The sequence below is a fragment of the Lemur catta genome, chromosome 9 (genome assembly GCF_020740605.2).
Source record: "Lemur catta isolate mLemCat1 chromosome 9, mLemCat1.pri, whole genome shotgun sequence".
Classification (NCBI taxonomy): domain Eukaryota; kingdom Metazoa; phylum Chordata; class Mammalia; order Primates; family Lemuridae; genus Lemur; species Lemur catta.
This window is the reverse complement of record NC_059136.1, coordinates 15788660-15809282: the sequence shown is the minus strand read 5'-3', so window position 1 is coordinate 15809282 and position 20623 is coordinate 15788660. Positions and strand designations below refer to the sequence as shown.

The 20623-nt window shown below is 47.4% G+C and overlaps 1 protein-coding gene across 1 annotated transcript in view; it reads left to right on the top strand.

Annotated features, from left to right (window-relative positions):
- Positions 1-20623, top strand: part of ADAMTS17 (ADAM metallopeptidase with thrombospondin type 1 motif 17) — a 280726-nt gene that overhangs the window by 59009 nt on the left and 201094 nt on the right. The window contains exons 5-7 of the mRNA XM_045561079.1: positions 5670-5753; positions 6488-6645; positions 12885-12928. Coding sequence (XP_045417035.1) covers positions 5670-5753; positions 6488-6645; positions 12885-12928 — 286 coding nt within the window. The remainder of the gene's footprint in view (positions 1-5669; positions 5754-6487; positions 6646-12884; positions 12929-20623) is intronic.

Here is a 20623-nt window from a genome sequence, read left to right as displayed (position 1 = left end):
TTATAGAAGGAGCTGCTGTTGTCATTCTTGAGGCCTTATGAAGCCTGGAAGAGGTACCAAAGGAAATTGGCATCATGCAAAGTGGTCCTATTTTCCAACAGGGAAGAAAGGAGTTTTGTAAACCCTAGAGCAGTAAGGTGGGCTCTTGTGTTTGTTGGGGGTTTTGAATACAAACAGCAGAAGCTAGACTAGACATGGGCTGACTGCATAAGAAAAGGAATCCTATTTTTGGAGGTTTAGAGGGAGGTATCCAGAATCAAAAAGAGGGCTGGGTCGCCAGGCTCAGAATTTGGGGGTATGTTTGAGGGGAGGGGATGCAGGAGGCCAGGCCAGGGGAAATCAAGGCCAAGGTCAGTCTGGTTGTGCACTACGGAATGCTGATATCTGTGCTGGACTCCTGTGGCCATTTCTCTGCCCCAGGGACATCTCCCAACTGCCTGTCACCTGTCCTTCCGGAATCCCTAGAGGGAATTTAGGAAGAGGGCTGCTGGGGGACAGAGCGAGTCTCCACCCACTTTGCTTTCTATGGTGGGAAGAAGGTCTCTGTCTTTCTCCAGAGCTCGCCCAGTGGGAGAAATTTTCCCCAATGAAAACAACAGCTGTTTAGCCCCTAAAAAAATAAAAATAAAAAAAATCAATGAAAACCCCAGCACAAAGGCTAGAGAAGGGGTTCACTCATGTGACCCAGCTGTCTGTCCTCTCTTGGATATATATGGAAACAAAGGCAGGGTCTGGAGGAGACATTTGCATACCCATGTTCACAGCAGCGTTATCACAATAGCCAAGTGGCAGTAGCAGCCCCGTGTCTACTGACGGATGACTGGATGAACAGGTGTGGCATAGGCTTACCAGGGAATGTTGTTCAGCTGTCAGGGGAAGGAAATTCTGACACCTGCCACAACACGGATGAACTTTTAAGGACATTTTGCTAAGTGAAATAAGATGGTCACAGAAGGACAAATACTGCAGGATTCCACATAGTGGGTACCAAGAGTAGTCAAGTTCATTGAGACAAAGTAGCACGGGGTGGGGGGGTCCCAGGGGTTGGGGGGAGGGAGCAATGGGGAGTTGTTTAATGGGTGCAGAGTTTCAGATTTGCAAGATGAAAAGAGTTGCAGAGATCGGGTGCACAACAACGTGAAATGTACTTTAACACTGTGGTTAAGTACACAGTTAACACACAGCTGTATACTTAAAATGGTTAAGATGGCAAATTTTATGTTACGTGTATTTGACCACAAAAGTAGAAAAGAGATGCACAGATTCCATTCAGCTGTATTTATGGGGCACTTCATGTGTGGTCGAGACTCTCCTCTCCTTTTCTGGGATAGAGTAGGGACCACGAGAGGTCTCATCCTCATGGAGCTCATGCAGTGGGGACCACAGACAGCATTTGACACGCGTGCAGTGAGAAGGAAAAAACCAGAAAGCAGTAACCGCTATACAAAGAACCAAGTGGTAGCAAGTGACTGAGGCTGTCAGGGCCCCCTCTGGGAGAGTTGTGACCCACCCCCTTGGAGGGGAAGGTGTTCAGCCAACATGAAGCAGCCAGTGGGGACAGCCTGGCATTTGAGAGGCACAGAGAGAGGCGGTTCCCGGTGGGTGATGGGGAGGGTGGCAGAGCGCGGTGAGAGGTGGGCAGGCTGTGTGCCGGGGCATGGAGAATGGGTTTCATCCAGTGCTCTGGGGAGCTGCTGCAGGGGCTTAAGCAGAAGAGTGATGTGCGCTGGCTTGTGTTTTAAAGGCTCCTTCTGCCTGCCTCTTGTTCAGGGGAATGGAGTCCTCCTCCCGGCTCTGTGTCACCTGGGCAGGTCCACGCAGAGGAAGGTGCCTGCCCCAGGCTGGGTGTCGTAGCTGGCCCCCAGCTGCAGAGTGCTGGCCCGGCTTGGCTGCTGCGGGTTCTCCAGGGCTGCTGCCATGCCTTTTTACACATGTGACACGATTCTTTGGTTGGGGTGGCAGTGACACAGGAGCGGGAATATTTTAAAGAACAAATTGCAGACGGAAACAGGTGGTGCTGATACCAGAAAGCCTGGGTTTGGGCAGCCAAGTTGGAAAATGGAGCCACTCAACAGAGCTGTGGTTGTTCTTAGCTTCCTTAACAACCATGGAGTGGAATGAAAACCCGGAGACGTTCCAGGCAAGTTCTGTTTGGAGGGAAAATGACATCAATTTTACTCAATTACCATATGAAACAGACAACAAGGCTTTCTCTGGTGACTAGCAAAGCTAGCATAGCGTTAGAGCAGTCGCTGGTTCTCACACTCCAGCAGGTGCTGGAAGCCCAGGGGGAGGTGTTCACCACAGGGGGCTGGCCCACCCCTAGAGCCTCTGGGAAAGTGGGTCTGGGGTGGGCTCCAAAACGTGTATTCGCTGCAAGCAACCAGGTGATGTTGGTGCTGCTGCCTTGGGGACCCCACTCACAGGCACTGTGCCGGAGAGTAGAGCCCCCTCCTGCTTGGGGGTCTGAGTAGCAGTGTATGCCACCTGAGGGTGTCACCCACGGGTCCCTGACTGTCCTTGGCGAGGCCCTGGGTTGTGCAGGTAGGTGGTACTCCTGTGAAAACCCGTCTGGCGTGGTGAGCAGCTCCTTCCCACGGTGCCCCCAACCACTGCTCCTTCTCTGGTCCCTGTCTGCCCCCCACCCCACTGTGTTCCCAAGTCGCCCAGCCAGGAGAGCCGCAGTGTGCTGCTGGCAGTGGGTCCATTCAGCCCCCAGGCTGCCAAGGAAATGTGACAAACGCGGCCAGAGCTCTGAACGCTTGCTGGGGTGCAGCCAGAGCTGGACACCAGAGACAGAATTTCCAGACGATTGGCTGCACGGTTCCCTCCCCAGCCAGGTGTCTCCCTAAGCATCATGTGGCCGTTGCCTCTAAGACTTCTCCTGAGCATGAGTTTCCACGGGAAAAAAAAGATGGGGAGACTTTGTCACATGTCTTTAAGGCTTGTGTTTTGTGGCTGTCGGATTTTCATCTGGCTTGCCGGGCTCGGCACGGGGCCTCGGGGAGACCCTGCCCTGTGTGCTGTCCGGTGTGGTTGGCACCCAGCAGGTGACAAAGCACTTTAGCTGTGGTCAGGCTCTGTACCTGCCTTCCTGAACGTCAGTGTCCTAGTTATGTGCCCAGGGGAAACATCTTCTTACAGGCTTACTAGCGAACAATATTTAGAACATGAAGCTTTTTTTTTTTTAATTAATTTGTATTTTGAATTGTAGTAAATTGTAGGATCCTAGTAATCCTATTACTGTCCTAGACATTTTTATGTGTACAGTTCAGTATTGTTAAGTATATTCATCCAACCCATCTTTACAGCTTTTTCATCTTGTAAAACTGAACTCTACCCATTAAACAAATTCCTATTTCCACCTCCCTCAGCTCCTGGAGCATGAAGCTTTCTCCCCTTCCCCCCAATCCATCTTGCATCTCTTTTTGTGCATTTGTTCCAAGGGAAGTGACAGCTTTGGGGTAATGGTGTATGGAATGCCCGTGGTTCTGCACTGTCATCAGCCTGGCAAGGAGAAAATGGGCGATTCTAGCGAGGGAGCTCATTCCTGTAGTTTTGTTCTTCTTGGAACTTGCATCATTCCATGCAAATCTTTTCTTTCCTTTTGTGGCATTTCAGAGTAGCACTGAGGATTGCTTTACTGCGTTATTTTTTTTTACAGTATTCTTTACTGTTTTTGGTTTTGGCTAGTGTCGGTGTTACAGGCAGTGTTTAGATTGCACCTTGAAACAAAATACTGTGTGACTTGAATTTTCTTGCTCATAACTTAAGTTTTTATTCTTCCTAATTTTCATGTTTTGAACTGAAGTTTACCAGTTTGGGCCCAATCCTAATGCTGAATATTTCAGAAAATGTTTGAATTACAGCCATTGGGTGGTTCTTGAAATACCAAAACAAGGAAAAAGTTATGTGGTTCTCCCTCCCTGCCCCCGCCCACCCCAGACTTGGGGATAGGTAATGAACACTGGCCTGGTCCAGGATAAAAAAAAAAGAAAGAAAGAAAGAAAAAAGAAAAAATGACAGCTAGTTTGTTTGAAATTTTGGGAAAAATAAAAAGTGAGAACAGAACAACTGAATGTGTTCTATTTTTCCTTGTGGGAAAGAATATTAGGTTACACAAAGATAGATTTTATTTAACTGAATAATAGTTTTCAAAGAGTAAAATTCAGGCTGTGACACAGCCAGTTCCTCTGTCACGGAGATGCTCAAACACTGCGTGCTTGGCTTCTGATGTTGGTGGCCTGGCGTGCGGCGTTGACCAGCTCTGCTTGGCCTGGGTTGACCCTGGCTGTGGGTCGTCGCTTGCTGCTGCTGCTGCGCTGATAGCATGAATACAACATCCACTGGAGAAAGTTTTAGAGCCCCTGCTGGAAAATTCTCCCTTCTAGCTTATGTCTGTGAGAAAAAAAACCAAGTCAAATATTCAAAAAGTTCTCATCCCTGTGCCTTCCATACCTTGCAACTACTACCACCTCCATCCCCCTCTCCACGGGCCTCCCTGCGTCCTGCACTCTCATATGATGGAAAAGGAGCTCAACAGAGTCATGATGGCCTGGGGTCCTCAGCTCCATCCACGTCAACTTAGATTCCTGTGCCTCATTCGAGGTTTCCTTCCTCTTCCTCTGGAAACACTTTCACTTCTTAATGTTGAGTTCTGCTCATAAGAGGTGCAAAATTGAAAAGGATGTATCCTTTTCTGTAACTTTAACTCATTTCAGTGACAGACTTCCGAGAATAAAGAAGGAATATGGACCTTTTGGCTAGGCAAGCCTGAGCGTGCATCACACCCTTGTTGACAGGCTGTGGGTCTTGAGCAGATGGCTCTGCCTCGATGAACCTGTTTCCCTCAGTTTCCCCGCTGAGGGTGGTAGAGATTCCGACGTCGGTGGGCTGTGGCAAGGGTCAGAGATGATATGGGCTGGGACACGACAGGCATCTATCACCCCATCCCCTTCACGAGGGTCCCCTTGAGTCCCCTGCACAAAAGCCCAGAATGGGGATTTTGCATTTTCTGCCAGAATCATCCCACATCCATTTCTTTTTTGAAAAACCACCTGTCTTACACATTTTTTTTAACCAACTGATTTCTAGCTTAGCTTTATGTGTATGTGTGCACACATGTGTGTGTGATTCTAGAGGTTTCTATTATATACAGTTTTCTTTTGGGTAATTCATTTTTAAGGGGGCTTTGTGGTTTCCTCAGAAAGCTTTTTCAATAAAATAAAATCTGGGTTATATTTCTCACATATGTATTATTTTTATTCCAATAAGACTTTATATATGAACACTGAAATTTAAATTTCATATAATTCTTTTTTCATTTTTTATAGTACTGGAGCACATAGCTGTATTTTTAATATTTTTAATTAATATTTTTTATGAATAGAATTTGTATTTTAGAACAGTTTCTGGTTTATAGAAAAATTGATCAGATGATAGAGAGCTCTCATACAGTTTCCCCTATCATTAACATCTTACATTACAATGGTATATTTGTCATAATTAACAGACTGATACTGATACATTATTATAAACTAAAGTCTATACTTTTTTCAGATTTCCTTAATTTTTATTTAGTATCTTTTCTCTGTTCCAAGTTCCCATCCAGGATAACTACTGTATTTTTATTTTTATATCTTTGTGTATTTCTTTTTCTCTCTTCATAGGTATACAATATGTTTCAGCACCAGAGCCTTGGAATTAAAATTAACATTCAAGTTACCAAGCTTGTCCTGCTACGTCAACGTCCTGTAAGTCCCCACTGGCACCTTTCAGAGCACACAGAAAGTGTAACTGGTTTGAAAGTTTCTCAGTTGCTGTTGAGTGTTAGCACTCAAGGAGGGGTCTGGGTCCTTGTCTGTCTTATTCCCCCTCCCTGGCTTTGCAGATGACATCAGTGTGACAGGAGGGCAGTGTCCATGCTGCAGCATGGCTTGCATGCAGGCTGTTTAGAATCTCAAGGGACCCTAAGCAGTGGGCTCATGCACATCCCCCCTCCACTCCCAGAGGGTCACCCACACCACTCTCAGATACATACAAAGCTTGATGGTGAGGTCTTTGGAATCATGGCTTCCCTTCTGGAGCTACCCTTGACCTTTGACCCCCATTTGGATTCACTATAGCATTGTTTTCTCATTTTTCAATTGAGTGCCTTCCTACTGTGACAATGTTAACTGCAGAGTCAAGCAATGAAGGTGAGATTGAGGGAACACTGCATGGTTTGGCACACTGTTCTGTTTATGAAAAAGAAGAATGCTTTTGTTTAATGACATGATCTTCATTTGAACTTATAGATGAGGCCCCTGAAGGTCTCTCCCTGGGTCTGTGCCCCTTTCTCATAGTGTTGGGCTTTGGTTTGGGGGTAGCAAGTCATCAAATGGCCACTCAGCGAGCAGCTGTCTCTGCCTCAATAGCCACACTGTCCAGACATAACTCTGGCTTTCCTGGGTGTTCATTTCTCTAACCGACCCTCAATTTCTTTTAGGCCAGGTTGGCCATCGGGCATCACGGTGAGCGGTCCCTGGAGAGCTTCTGTCACTGGCAGAATGAGGAATATGGCGGAGCACGGTACCTCGGCAATAACCAGGTTCCAGGTGGGAAGGATGACACGCCCCCTGTGGATGCTGCTGTGTTTGTGACCAGGTAACACTGGATCCGGCCTGTGCCTGTAGCTGACATGGAATAGACATTGGAAGTAGGGCGTGTTATTGGGAATGCAGGCTTGGAAAGCAGACCTTCGGCCACCAGTCTGGGCTTTGGTTTCCTTATCAGTAACATGGGGATTAATGGTAATATCTTTCTCAGAGGTGGATAAAATGCCTGGGCTCGTAGCTGTGTCACTCCAATGTCTCTTTCACTGTCACAGGGCATTTTCCCTCTGTCTCCATGTTCAGATTTCCCTCTTCTCATAAGGACACCATTTGTTGTCTTGGCACCCACCTGAATCCAGTGTGACCACATCTTGATCACATCTGTAGTGACGTTCTTTCCAAATAAGGTCCCATTCACAGGTACCAGGGGTTAGGGCTTGGACCGTATCTTTTTTGCAGGACACAATTCAAACCACAGGTGTATACGTGGCCATTTCATCTTTTTCCTATGTCTCAAACCTCTGTGAGGAAAACTGATTTTCTTTGGTTGCTTTGCTTCAATAATGTAAATAAAATGTGTTATGTGTTCACACCAAAACCAGAAATGTTTCTTAGTAACTTAACCCATTAGATTACAAATGCCAGCATTTGATTAGACTTGCTAGAAATATATCAACTTTGAATTTTAAGGATATTTTTTGATTTAAAGAAACTACTTCCCAAATTATATGCTTTCTTTTCCTTTCTGAGTTTAGAAGTAAAGTTGTGGAAGGAAAAACTTTATCATATCTTTAGCCTGAAGACAGTTTGTTTCTCCACAAAGCGTTAAATCCATTTAACATTTTGATTTTGAGTCAAGGAAGGCTCTTTGGTTGTATCTGTTGGGCCATGTGCTGTAAATCCCTGGCTCAGCGACATCCCAGAGCCAGCTGGGGAAGTTCTGTGACCCTGGAACCAGGCATTGCAGCTTCCTTTTCCTCTCAAAAATTCCAGAACATGCGCATTGCCACCACCAGTCACCAAACAGACGCCTAATCACTCTTGTAAATGATTCATGGATTGCCACCCCCAGGGGTTAAAATGTGCCCTGTAGTATACTGATCCCATATGAGAACATTTGCTGCTTCTACAGGATGTGGTTTAATATGTAGTGGGACATTTTCAAGAAAGGCTCTTTACTAATTCTCATTGCCTGTGATACGGCTGGTATACTAGCAGGCCCCAAGGATGAAGGGATGAACGTGACCTGGTTCAAGCTTTTGATCTGGGCTTGCCTACCCCAGTGAGTGCTGGGAACCTCTGGGTCCACCTTCCTCATCAATGGTGGCTGCCTGGAGGCCACCATTGCTCAGGCACTTTGCAATGACATTCGAGCCTGTGGGGCTTTCTGTAGAGCACCCTGAGTGTTGTAGTATTGAGGTTAAGGGTGCCATGCTTTGAGAGTGGGTTTGATTTGGGGAATAAGCAGGAGCCCTTGGGAACCATGTCTGTGTGTGACAATAGTTAATGTGACTGATTTCCCAAATGATGTTAGATTAGGTCTAACGGCCTTTCCTAGAGAGGAGCTCCGAATAACTTCATCTTTCGAGTGTGCAGCTCGACTTCCAAGGCTTTTACTTTGAAAGTGGTTTCTATAAATATTATATAAAAATCTATGAATTTGGGAGTTTTGTTAAAAATAATTGGTAACTTATGGAAATTTTCCCTATATGGGAAAAAGTTTTCTCTCTTTCCTGCTGTTTCCATTCATTGTCTGGGTGGAGAAAGTGCTTGTAAGTGGTCTTGGTTTGGGAATAAATAGTAGTTTTTTTTCAGAGGCAATAAATGTCACCAAAATGAATGTTGACAAAGTTTCTGGATTAGCCATTTAGAAAAAGCCGTGGGCAGATGTGACTGTGCCCTCAGCATAGGGATGCTGCCGGTTAGACCTTCTTTCATTTCCTCGCCCCCTGGCAGCGTGCTTACCACCGAGGACAGGTTTTGTGTAAAAATGTTCTTTTTTCTACCTCACACCTGTTACAATGGCTACTATAAAACAAAATAAAAAGCAGAAAATGACCAGTGTTGGAAGGATGTGGAGAAACTGGAACCCTTTTGTGCGCCTTTGGTGGGAACGTAAAATCGTATGTCCACTATGGAAAACAATATGATGGCTCCTCAAAAAACTAAAAATAGAGTTACCATGTGACCTAGAAATCCTACATCTGGGCATATGCCCAAAAGAATGGAAATCAGGGACTCTAAGAGGCATTTATACACCCATGTTCATAGCAACGCTACTCATCAAAGCCAGAAGGTGGAAGCAACACAAGTGTCCATGAGTAGGTGGATGGATGAACAGAATGTGCTATATCCATACGGTGGAATGTAACTCAGCCTCACAAAGGAAGGAAACAGGCTACAACATGGATGAGCCTTGAGGACATTATGCTGAGTGAAATAAGCCAGTCACAAAAGGACAAATACTGCATGATTCCACTTATATGAGATCCCTAGAGTAGTCAAAATCATAGGGACAGAAAGTAAAATGATGGTTGTCAGGGGCTGGGGGAGGGAAATGAGGAATGGTTGTTTAGTGGGTACAGTTTCAGTTTGGGATGATGAGAAAGTTCTGGAGATGGATAGTGGCGATGGTTGCATGACAGTGTGAATGTAATTGACACTACTGAACTATACACTCAGTGGTTAAGAGAGTAAATTTTATGTATATTTTAGCACAATAAAATATTGTAAAATGTTCTTTCTGGGCACAATTAGAGAGATTCTAATTGCACAGTAGTGGTTCTGGGTACAAGTGCTGGGGGTGGGATGGGAGGCGTCCTTGTCCAGGGACAAGAAAAACAAGGTTTCTTCAGCTGCAGAGCACGGGGGCTCTGGGAGAGCAATGCAGTGGCCTCCTGTGTGGCTGTGTCGCGTGCAGCTAGCCCAGGAGCCTGAGCTGTCTTCTTCATTTCCTGCCGACACCTCAAAGCCACCTGAGCAATCACAGTCCCTCACCTGCTGCCGTGGAGCTGCTTGCACTGGAGGGATCCGTGCACGGTCCTATTCTCTGGGTCCCTGCAGATGTTAAATTGAAAACCTTCTGCAAGGATGGGGGAGGTAGCACTGGAATCAGGCAGGAAGCTGAGTTGGCGGAGAAGCCTCGTTTAATAATTAGAGGCAGAGAGCTGCAATTCCCTGGGTTGGGATAATAATGGGCTGATGTTTTCACAAGGAAATTGGGTGCGAGGCAGCTGCTGCTCTGGAGAAGCAGTCCCTTCCTCCCACGGTAATCCGAGCTGAGGCTGCACAGGCCAGGCAGCGTTCAGGGGACAAACTCCCCAAGTCCTGCGCCTAGGACTGGCTGGTGTGAGGGTTTCCTTTAAGGTTCTTCCCCCCTTACCGGCTGTGGGTGAGCCCAAGAGGGTATTCTTCCAGACACCACCTGATGGACAGATGGCCGCCGTGGAGGCCGTGAGCATGATGTCATGTCCAGCAGAAGCCCAGAGTGGCGGAAGTTGGGGTTTCTGCAACTATGTCTAGGGCCGGAAAGGGCCCCAGAGTAGACTGGGGCTGGGGCTACACAGGGCCCACACAGAGGCCTGGGCTCCAGGGGACCTCAACACCTGGCGTGGCTTTACCTTTTGCTCCGCATCTGACCCAGAAAGCCAGGAATGCAGAACTCCTCCCCCAAGTGCACTCAGGTCTGTGATCTGATGAGAGTGCCAGAAAGATGCCTGGAGCAAACGCGGCCGGCCTGTAGGTCCCCCTGCTGGCGTCCCCTGGGCTCCCCCTGACCTCCCTCTCCAGGATGGTCTTCTTTTCACCCTTCTGCCAAGGGGGCCTCTTGTGAAGCTTTGCCCATGGTGAGAGCTCAGTGAGTGTCTGTTGAACGTGGTGTTTCATTTTATCAGGTTTCTAAACACTGGCAAGGGACAGTGGCCTCTGGTGAGCTTGTAGGGCCCATTGAAAAAGGTCTGGAAACATGTTAATTAGTGAAGGATCAGTATTCATTAAGCCCCAACTGTATGCCAGGCAGTAGGTTATGCCCAGGACCAGCTGCATGACGTGTGGGGCCCTGTAGCAAAATGAAAATGCAGGACCCTGTGTTCAAACATTACTGAGAATTTCAAGATGGCGACAGCAGAGCATTAACCAAAGTCCGAGAGGCCAGAGCTTCTGAGTGCAGGGCCACGCGACTCCACGGAGCACACGCCCAGGATGCCAGCTCTGTCGTGCAGGTCTGCGTCAGCCTGCCTCTCGCAGAGTGTACCATGGACTTTAGGGCTGGAACTACAGATGGCCCTCATTTTTTCTTTTGTTCCCCAGTGAACTCCACAGCCCCAGCCTGGGGGTTTGGTGTGAGTTGGCAGTGGCATAACATAAAAAGCGAGTGCCCTTGATAATTAAAGGAACAGACCAGGCTCCCTGTGCATGACGCCGCCCCTGCAGGCAGATGGCTCTTGCTTTTCCTCTTCTGAGGAAAGAACTTGAACAGGAAAGAGAGAGGAGATTCAAATTTCGACCGAATTTTTCAAGACAGGGCTTTGATTGAGCGTGACCCTCCCTGAGCTGACCACACCTCTGCTCTTTTTCTCTGCAGAAACAGTGGGTGGGTCTACCGTTCGGGTCTGCCTGTTCCCGTCAGGGAGACCATGGGATGGGAGAACACATAGAGTCCTCCTCAGTCAGCAGGGCTGGCTTTCTTGAAGATGGCGCCCCCCTCGCCTTGAGTGGCTCTCTCTCTGGTTGGATGGAAGGCCACACTCCCTTTCCCCCTAGCTCAGCTGAGGTAACAGGACAAAGCTTTCAACACGTTCAGTCCACAACTCTGGGAACCCCTGGAGCAAGGTGTTGGGCCAGCCGGTCTTTGTATGAGTGTGTGTGAGAGTGTGGTGATCAAAAACACTGCATGGTAAGGCTGTCGGGCCAGCGCTAGATAGATGCTGGACCAGTGAGCATATTGATGTCCCTCATTCTATTTGTTTGGCTTCCTTTCTGCCAGCGCTTCTTACACTGCCTGTCCCTTAGTCTTCTAAAAGGGAGTCTTTGACAGAAGACCCAAGGGAGAGGCTTTTCAGCTCTTCATGGCTGTTCCTCCTCCATTTCCATGGAGGTTCCCTTGGCATTGGAGTGAGACTATCAACAACGTGGGAGTCTCAAAGGCTTTTTTACCCCTTTGTTAAATTACCTGGAGTGAGTTTTGGAGATGTTTTATTCAGCATGGTGACTATATAGATGCTCCTTACCTTACAATGGGATTATATCCCGATAAGCCCACCATAAATTGAAAATATCATAAGTTGAAATGCAATTGTTAAATCTAACCTACCAAACACCATACCTTAGCCCAGCTGACCTTAAACGTGCTCAGAGCACTTACATTAGCCTACATCTGGGCCAACTCATCTAACATAAAACCTACTTTATAATGAAGTGTTGAATGTTTCATGTAATTCATTGAACACTGTACGTGATGTCAAAATTGTCACGGTTTTGCCCTGTAAAGTCAAAAAATCATAATTTGCACCATCATAAGTCAGGGACCATTGGTAGTTAGTGTGTACTTGAAAATTGATGAGAGTAGATTTTTAATGTTCTCATCACAGAAAATTGATAAGCAGGTAAGGTTCTGGAAATGTTAATTAGCTTAATTTAATCATTTCACAACCCCGTATGTACTCCATGGTTGGCCCCTGACCGTGGGAACTTAAGGCAGGAACCGTGGGAATGCTCCGGTGTTGGAAAAGAAGTGCCCAGACCCCTGCTTCACCATGAGAGGCCAGATGAACCCCTTGTGCCTGCAGAACCTGGGCTGGACCAGGTTTCAAGCATCTTTGCTGTCTAACTGGGCCATAGCTGCACACCTGGGGGATCCTGGGGGGCTTTCAAGAACACAATTTTTAGAAATGAAATTGTTTTCTTCTGTTCTCTTCTCATGGAAGTGGACACATGGTCATTACAGCATCAAAAACAAGTTGTTTCCCAAGTGGAGTAGCATGGGGAAGCCACTACAACTGGATGATATTGACCGAGCATTGTCTCTGGTCTTGGCAAACATATTCTAAAACATTTTCAGCTTTTAGAAGGTTCCCTCCCAGCATCTTATGTGTGGAATAGTTCAACTATAAAAGGAGGGTCTTGTGGAGAGTCACTGGGGGTTACCCTTGGCAAACATTGTTGGTTCTTCATTATGACATGTGACAATTAAAGTGACAATATTGTAGGACAACTAGGCAAGGTTGATAGTGTTTTCTTCTCCCGTTCTTGGGGGTACTGTATGTATCTGACTATGTCTTTTTTTTTTTTTAGGACAGATTTCTGCGTACACAAAGATGAACCGTGCGACACTGTTGGTAAGTTTAGACTTTGAATAATAATCTAAGGGGCTAATATGCCCTGGAATAATCTGGAGACTTCTTGATAGCACTTCCAGTCTGGAGGAGCTGTCCTCAAACAAGCTCTGCACATCTCCTTGCCTCTTTTCTTATAAATTGGTTCTTTGACTTTATTTTGCTTTTTTTTTTTTCCTGAAAAGTTTTGAAGTTATTTACAGCAGAATGTATCCAGATAAAGGGTTAATAAGGAAGAGATGAGAAATTGAACCAAGGGGAAGAGCCACCAGGCTGCCTGGAGGTATCGGCAGTTGGGGGCACATTTGGCTCTAAGGGTCTTGGCCACTTCCCTCCAAGGGCGGGAGGGAAGTTTGCTGAGTTATACAGTTGTTGTCATGAGACAGAAGCTTAGTGGTCTGTTCTCTTACACGTGGATGGTCTTTGCCAAGTGCCCTAAGAGGGGAAGCGTGACTGTAAGACGTCTCCTCCCGGAGGTTTGGTGGCAGCCAGGCTAGTTGCTTTCTTGTCAGTTCTGAAACCGACATGCAGTGCTGGAAAAATACATTTTCCTTCCTTCCCCACCCCTCCTCCTCAACCCTCTTCTCTCTCACCTTCCCCTTCACTTGACATTTTCCCTTCTCTCCCATTTTCAGTTATATCTGGTTTGTCTTGACTTCTTGTTGGTTTCGAATGGAAACCACTCTTTGAGTGTAGGAAGAGAGTGCTCGGTTAGGAGAGGAAGCACCAAGAGTGTTTCCAGTTTTGTTCTGCCCTAGCACAAACCTTTGTTCACCGGGAGGTTGACATACAGTATTGCATTGCCAAAACCAAAACTGTGGATCTTGTATGCTTAGAATTGTGGTAAAACGAAGGAAAACAGTATAGGATAATATACATAATATTGTGAAATTCACATGTTAGAAGCCCAAGCTGCTTGCGGAGCCCCAGCAGTGGGTAATCGCAACCTCGGCTCTGACTTGCCTGTGTCTGGGCTGGGTGACCTAGGGTAAGTCAACTGCTTAGTCCATTACGTGGTCACTTTGGACAGGGTGACTCATAGGGCCCTTCAAAATCTAGTATAACGATAGTGGACATTTCTGTCATATTTTAGAGTTTACAAAATGATTTTTAATATACTTCATCAGTCCTCTAAGCGGATCTGAGGGTGAGGTGACAAAAGCCAACCAACCAATCCTTGCTTTGTTATTTGGGAGCTGTCTCCATCCCAGAATTTCTAAATGAAGATGATGTAAAATATGTTTCTCTCGAGGGCTAGCTGACACAGGCCTACATGTGGCTGGGGCTGGAGGGACGTGTCCGTGTTTCTCTGTCCGTTGATGGGGCTGCCAAGGGATGTGCTGTCGCCAGGAGTGGCTGCTCCTTCCTGGGTTGGCCAGTTCGCAGGTGCCCTGTGATGGCCGCCTACCCTGCCCTGGGGCTGCCTCCACTCCCTGTGCCTGCTGCTCCCCCTCGCCCTGTGCAGATGCGGACCCCTTGCCCGCACGTCTCTCCAGATGACTCTGTGCTACACAGCCCCCAGCTCTGGCTTCCAGCCTGGGTGTCCTCCAGCACCTGGCACGGGCCTTGAGAGGCACGGTCCCCACTGTTGGCTGGCTGCTTGAATGCAGAAGGGATGAAAGAATGAATGAACGAGAGCAGGTGAAGGAACTCCAGTGTTTGTCAACAGCATGCATCTAATCACGTGGTTTCCTTTCATGGGATTTCTAGCTGGCTTTTATTTTCTTTTGAATATGTAAAAGGCTTCTCTTTTGATAGAAATGTACCGTGCGTTGATTCGTATCGTATTCAGGCCCCCTGTTGAAGAGCAGGCAGCTACTTCCTGTCAAGCATTTTTTCCTCTTCTAAACCACATCAGCATACTACTTCTTATTCATTTGTTCTGGCTGCCATAACACAATATCGCACAGACCAAGTGGCTTAAACAACAGACATTTATTGCCTCCCAGATCCAGATGTCGGCAGGGTGGTTTCTCCTGAGGCCTCTCTCCTTTGCTTGCGGGCAGTGGCCTCCTTGCTGTGCCCTCACGTGACCTTTCCTCTGTGCCCACTTACTTCCCTGTCGTCACTGCCTCTTCTTGTAAGGCCACCAGTCTTACTGGAGTACAGCCCCGCCCTTACGACCTCATGTAACCTCACTTAGCTTTGTAAAGGCTCTTTCTCTAAATACAGTCACACTGGGGTTATTTTGGCATCAACATGGGCATTTTGGGGGACAGCACAGTCCATAGCACTGCTCATTTGACATTTAGCCACATGTTACCAGGGGACATCTTATGTCTTTATATGTGTGTATGTCTCATTTCCTTAAAAAGAAAGTCTTTTAGGCTGGGAGCAGGTATAGACGTTATTCTTCAGGTGACAGCTGAGTGGCTGAGGGAACCTGCCTGCTCCCTGCTCTCTGTTGTGAGCTCTTTCTAATACGTCAGTGATTTTCACCTTTTACAAAGGAGCTGAATCTCTCTCTTAAAAATTAGTCTTATGTGGTGTTTTATTAGTATACATTTATTTTAATGTGTCATATTTTACCTGTACAGATTATTGGGCCAGTCAGTAAGAACAGTGGGGTGATGTGGTGAACAGAATCATGTGAAAACTGAGGTTACGGCAGTCAGATACCAATCTCAACTTCCAATTTATTTCTATATTTTACATTTTTTTTCTTTTGAAATAACTGTAGAATCACAAAAAGGTGCCAGAATAGTACAGGGAGTTCTCTTGTACTTGTCGCCCAATTTCATCCAATGGTAGCATCTCAGGTAGCCCCAGTGTACTCTCAGAACCAGGGAAGTGATGGTCCCAGTACGGTGAACTAGACGACAGAGCTTGCTCGGGTTTCGCTGGCCTCTGCATGCACTCGTTATTTGGGGTACACTTTCACTTGCAGTGCTGTGATACCACACGTGCAGATCTGTCCACTCACCACGGCCATCAGGAACAGAACGGCTCCATCACCTCCAAGGTGCTCCCTCCACTGTCTCTTTAGGGCCACCCCCTGACACCCTCCCCTTCCCTAACCCCTGGCACCCATTTATCTGTATTCCATCTCTATAATTTTGTCATTGTAACATCTAGTTTATTTTTGTATTTTGATCAGAATAGAAAAATAATCTGAGTCACATTGGTGCATGCTTGTTAATACTGAGAGATTTTGAGCAGCTGCCTGTAAACCTCGGGACCCAGCTCTAGCATGGGTTGCTTACCCTGAGTTCTATAAGAAATGGGATAGCTGGTACCTCAAAATCACTAGGAAAGCTCCGAGCTTGCCAATGTTGTATCCTTCAGTCTGTGGCAGTGTTTTGGAGTGTGTTCCTTGTTGTAATTGGGGTGCGGCTCACGTGTAGCAAAGAGCACAAATCTAGATGGATTTTTAATTTATGCCTATACTTTCTTCTTTTTTGGCATATCTCATATTTATTGCGATGGTTTTAAAGCAGCATTTTGAGTTTTGTTTTAATCTGTGCTTTTTAAATTATAAAATATACGGGACATGAAATTTGCCATCCTAACCATTCTTAAGTGTCCAGTTCAGTGGCAGTAAGTATGTTCATGCTGTCATGCACCCAATACCCTATATGCTCTGGAAACCACCAGTCAGATCAAAGAATTTCAGTCCCCCCCTCTCCCCGAAGGTTCCCTCAGGCCCCTCCCCATCAGCACCCCCTAAAGGTAACCTACTGTTGTGTTTTAATTACTGTTTTAAAAACAGTTTAAAATAGATCTCAGAGACCCATTTGAATGATATGTTAGAAGAATTTCTGAGGTACTGAGAGGATTTGGGGGTTCCCTGGAAAATGCTTTGTGCTGCCCAGTCTGCATCAGCCTGGATTCCTGAATGTGAGGAATGGGCAGAAAGGGCACTTATCGGAATGGGACTGCCGTGGGGCTGGGGAGCCTGGCTTGGAGCACAGGCAGTGCCTGGGTGAGCCCGGGAGGACGAGGCCACGGGTGCCATGCCGAGGTCAGGGGCAGAGCCTGTCTGGTCCCAGTGCCACTGCTGCTGGGAATAGCTTCCACCCGCCCCCACAGCCGTCTGTCACCAGCTCACAGTCCAGGATCCTGACCTAAATTGGGTGGTCTGTCCCACCCTCCCGACCTGCCCTGGGGCAAGGGAGGCTCTGGCCCTTTGGGTTTCCATATGGGAGGCAGCAGCACCTCCTGTAACAAATGTGTGGTGGAGGTTGGGGGGTTTCTCCAAAGGGGATCAGTGTGCTTTAGCTGGGGGGAGGATGGATGCTGGACAGTCCGGAGTGACCTATATCCACTGCACCCCTGTCCTTTCAGCGAAGGTGGAAACATGAAGCTTACCATCTCTGGGGTTCCCAGGGCTTCCACTGATGCAGGCAGCACTGGGGTTTCCCAGGCCCTGGCTCCAAGGTGGTTCTGACCACTGATAAGCAGAGGCCTCACTGAGCCCCTCTGTCCTGGGCAGGACTTGGCTGAACAGATGGGTGGTCACGCTTTTAAAAAGTCCCACCAGGTGGACCCTTCCTCACTGCCTCCTGGTTCTACCAAGGGCTTCTTGGGGCTCTTTGGAAGGGGAAGAACAAGCAGGGATGACCCTTCAGGGTTCTGCTGATCTCCACCGTGGAGCAAGGCCACTCACAAGGAGGACGGGCAACTTGTAAGGATCTGGGAAAACAGCTTCCTTCCCCTCACTGAGTGGCCCTCACCCTGCACATTTCAGACCTTGCCTTGTGGGGTGTGAGGTTGTCATCTGTTGCATGGCTTCAGCTGGAGCGTTCTGCCTTCCAGCCACCATTGTCACATAGATACCATGCTGGGTGAGAAGAGGCAGGTGAGAGGACAGGGATGTGGCAGAGGCAAGACCTCAGGAGGCCTTGGCTGGCCCTTGTGTTCCTCTTCCCCACACACACCTTTGGGCCTCTCTCTGGGACGTCTCAGTTACAGTGAGTGGACGTGGGGCATTGGTGTTCTCCTACCCATGCCTGCAAATTGAGCTATGGTGGTGTTTTTTTTTTTGTTTTCTTTTTTTTTTTTTTTTTGTCAGCCTAAATCAAGCTGCTCTTATTTTCTTTCCTTGCTTGGTCTTACAATGTTTTTTAATTAATGGCAAAGCCTCCGTTTCCCTCCCCTAGGAGGAAAACAGAAAGTTCCACAGCCACATGCGTAAGACCAGCTTGATGTCTCCAAGGAGCTCTGAATCCGTCCCTGCACTGGGGCTCACCTGCTGGGCCTGCTCTCCTTGAACTTGGGTGGAAGGACCCCTTCCCTGCGTCACCCTCAGCACTGGTGCTGCACTCTCTGACAGGTCTGGGTGGCCCGAGGGGAGCGTAGACATGGCCACTGCGCCCTAAGCGTGGACGGGTGGAAGAAGCGGAGGCGGGGAGTGTTGCCAACCGGAATGGTGGTGTTTGGGAAGGAAGCCTCGATTTCTGAAGTCTCTCTGGCCAGCTTACCGCGAGGCCACAAAACCAGAAGGTGCTGGGGAACCGGCGAGAGGTGAGGGAGAGCGGGTGATGGACAGTGTCGTGACCCTGGATGGACCTGTTGAGTTCTTAGGAATTGAATGTCAAGGAGCAAGATGAGTTGTGAACTATGTGATGTCCTAATAGAGGGCCCAGGTGGGAAAGGAATGCCACTTTTTATGCATAAAAACAAGCATCAAAATCGATACCCCTGCTGTGATTCATCCCTCCGCAGTAGTCACCCCAGGACCATTTGCTTATTCCAGCTGGCACCCTTGCCGAAAGAGTGTGCGGACCCCCTCGGGGCCTCCTTCTCTGGTGTTGCTGTGGTCTTGCTCCCGCTTCATCCTCTGAGGGGGGTTTTGAGTTGTCCAAAAGAGGCGTCAAAAGTTCTGTTTACTGGGTAAAGCTGCAAAGTAGTGTTTGAGGCAGAGATAAAACAGTTTTTTTGCTAATAAGACTAAGCGTTGGGTTTCTTTGCTTCTAGGGGCTTTCCTGTTTGTTCATTTTGCTTTATTGTCTTGAAACAGGACAAAAGTCGAGTTTCAGTCGTGCTTCAAAATTGTTTGGTAGCAGCATAGTCTCTGAGAATTGCCTCCAAGAGGAAATGACTCCTTTGAATGACTAAGTTCTGATGTCAGTTTCTTTACCTTATGGCCCATCTCACGTTTGGCACCCTGGGTGCTGCCTTAAGTTTCAAGCTTGTCTACGCTGTGTCTCTTGTGTCTATTCTGAAAAGGTGACAAAGGCGAAGGCACAACATTTAATTACGTACTAGTTGTCCCAAATCAGATAACCAGCAGTTTTTAGCAAATTCATCTGTTTGCCAGGGGGCCGTATTCGTATTTATAAGTATGCTTTTGACCATATTCTGTGCTTTTTGGGAGGTTTTATGAAAGGCTTCAATTTGGGGAATCAAATATGCATACATCTAGCCATCAGGGTGCAGACTGTTTTGGCAAGTTCTGCCTTCCTCCTCATACTATAAAAAAGTAGGCCATCCACATAAAAGAGTTAGGAAAGTAGCATTCTATCAATTTCAGGGCTTAACATCCCACAAATTCGACTTGGATTTCTCGGCTAATAGAGTTACTTGGAAAACAAAAAAGTATAGACGTCAGGAAACTAGTTCCTTCTCTCTCAGGTTTAGCTTTAAACATTGGTAGAGAGTATTTTCTCGGAAATACCAGTTGTGTCCGGATGTTGGAGAGGGTCTTCTGAAAGACTGCAGGAGCTGTCATGCCTAAGGGGAGCAGAAGAGGATAAGGACAAGGGACCCGGGGGAGTTTCCTGCATTTACCCTGTATGGTTGTCCTGTGCATGGCTTAAAGATAGTGACAGGGGTGAATAAATATGTAAAGGGCTATATGCATGTGTGTGTACACCCACATACAAACACCGCACACATGCCTGTTTACACACATACATACCTGGGTGCATGCGTGCATGTGGAAGTGTGATTGTGTGTACTCCCTGTAAATACCTTGAGGTCTGGTGAGGCTTCATCTGTGCCTACAAATTCTGTAAGTTCTCTATTAGTTCTTGTAGGATGCTCCCAAGAAGACCTCTCTGCCCTGGGGACAACACAGTAAGATCCCACTGCAGGAGGTTTCTGTTGGAGACTTGGCTGCGAGTCCATACTGAAACCAGTTGCCCCAGGGGACCAATTTCAACTTCTCTTATTTCTCCTGCCATGGTTGTGTCTAAGGTTACATAATGGCTGAAATACATTTGAAAATGGTGAAAACATGTTTTTGCTTGGGATGGGCTTCTACCAGCCCTTTGGAGATGTGGAACCAACGTTTATTTTGGAACTAGACAGAGACCAACAAAACACAGGGCTGTGAGCAATTGCCTTTTGGGCTGGAGAGCAACAGGGCTGAGAAAGCAAAGAAGCTCCCTGTGCAGGGTGGCCAGCCGTGGCCCTTCAGGTGCAGGCTTGGCACCCTGTCAATGTTCTGGTCGGGAAAGTGGGTGCCTTATAAGAGTGTCCCTCCTCAGGGTGGCAGGTCGGTACCTTCCCAGGCCTCTGTGCTCAGACAGTTGCGAGGGGACTCTGAGACAGACCTCCCTTCCAGGCCGACAGCTGTTAACCTGCCTGAGATACCGGTGACATTGGTGCCAGGCCAAAGCCCACCGCCCTTTCATTCCCAGCACAGCCTCCGCGTGACAACAGCAGAGGGTGTCTCTGTCGTTCTTTTGGTGTTTCCCTTCCTCACGGCCAAGGGAGCACTTTGTGATTAGCTTGGAATGATGTCCCATGCTTCAT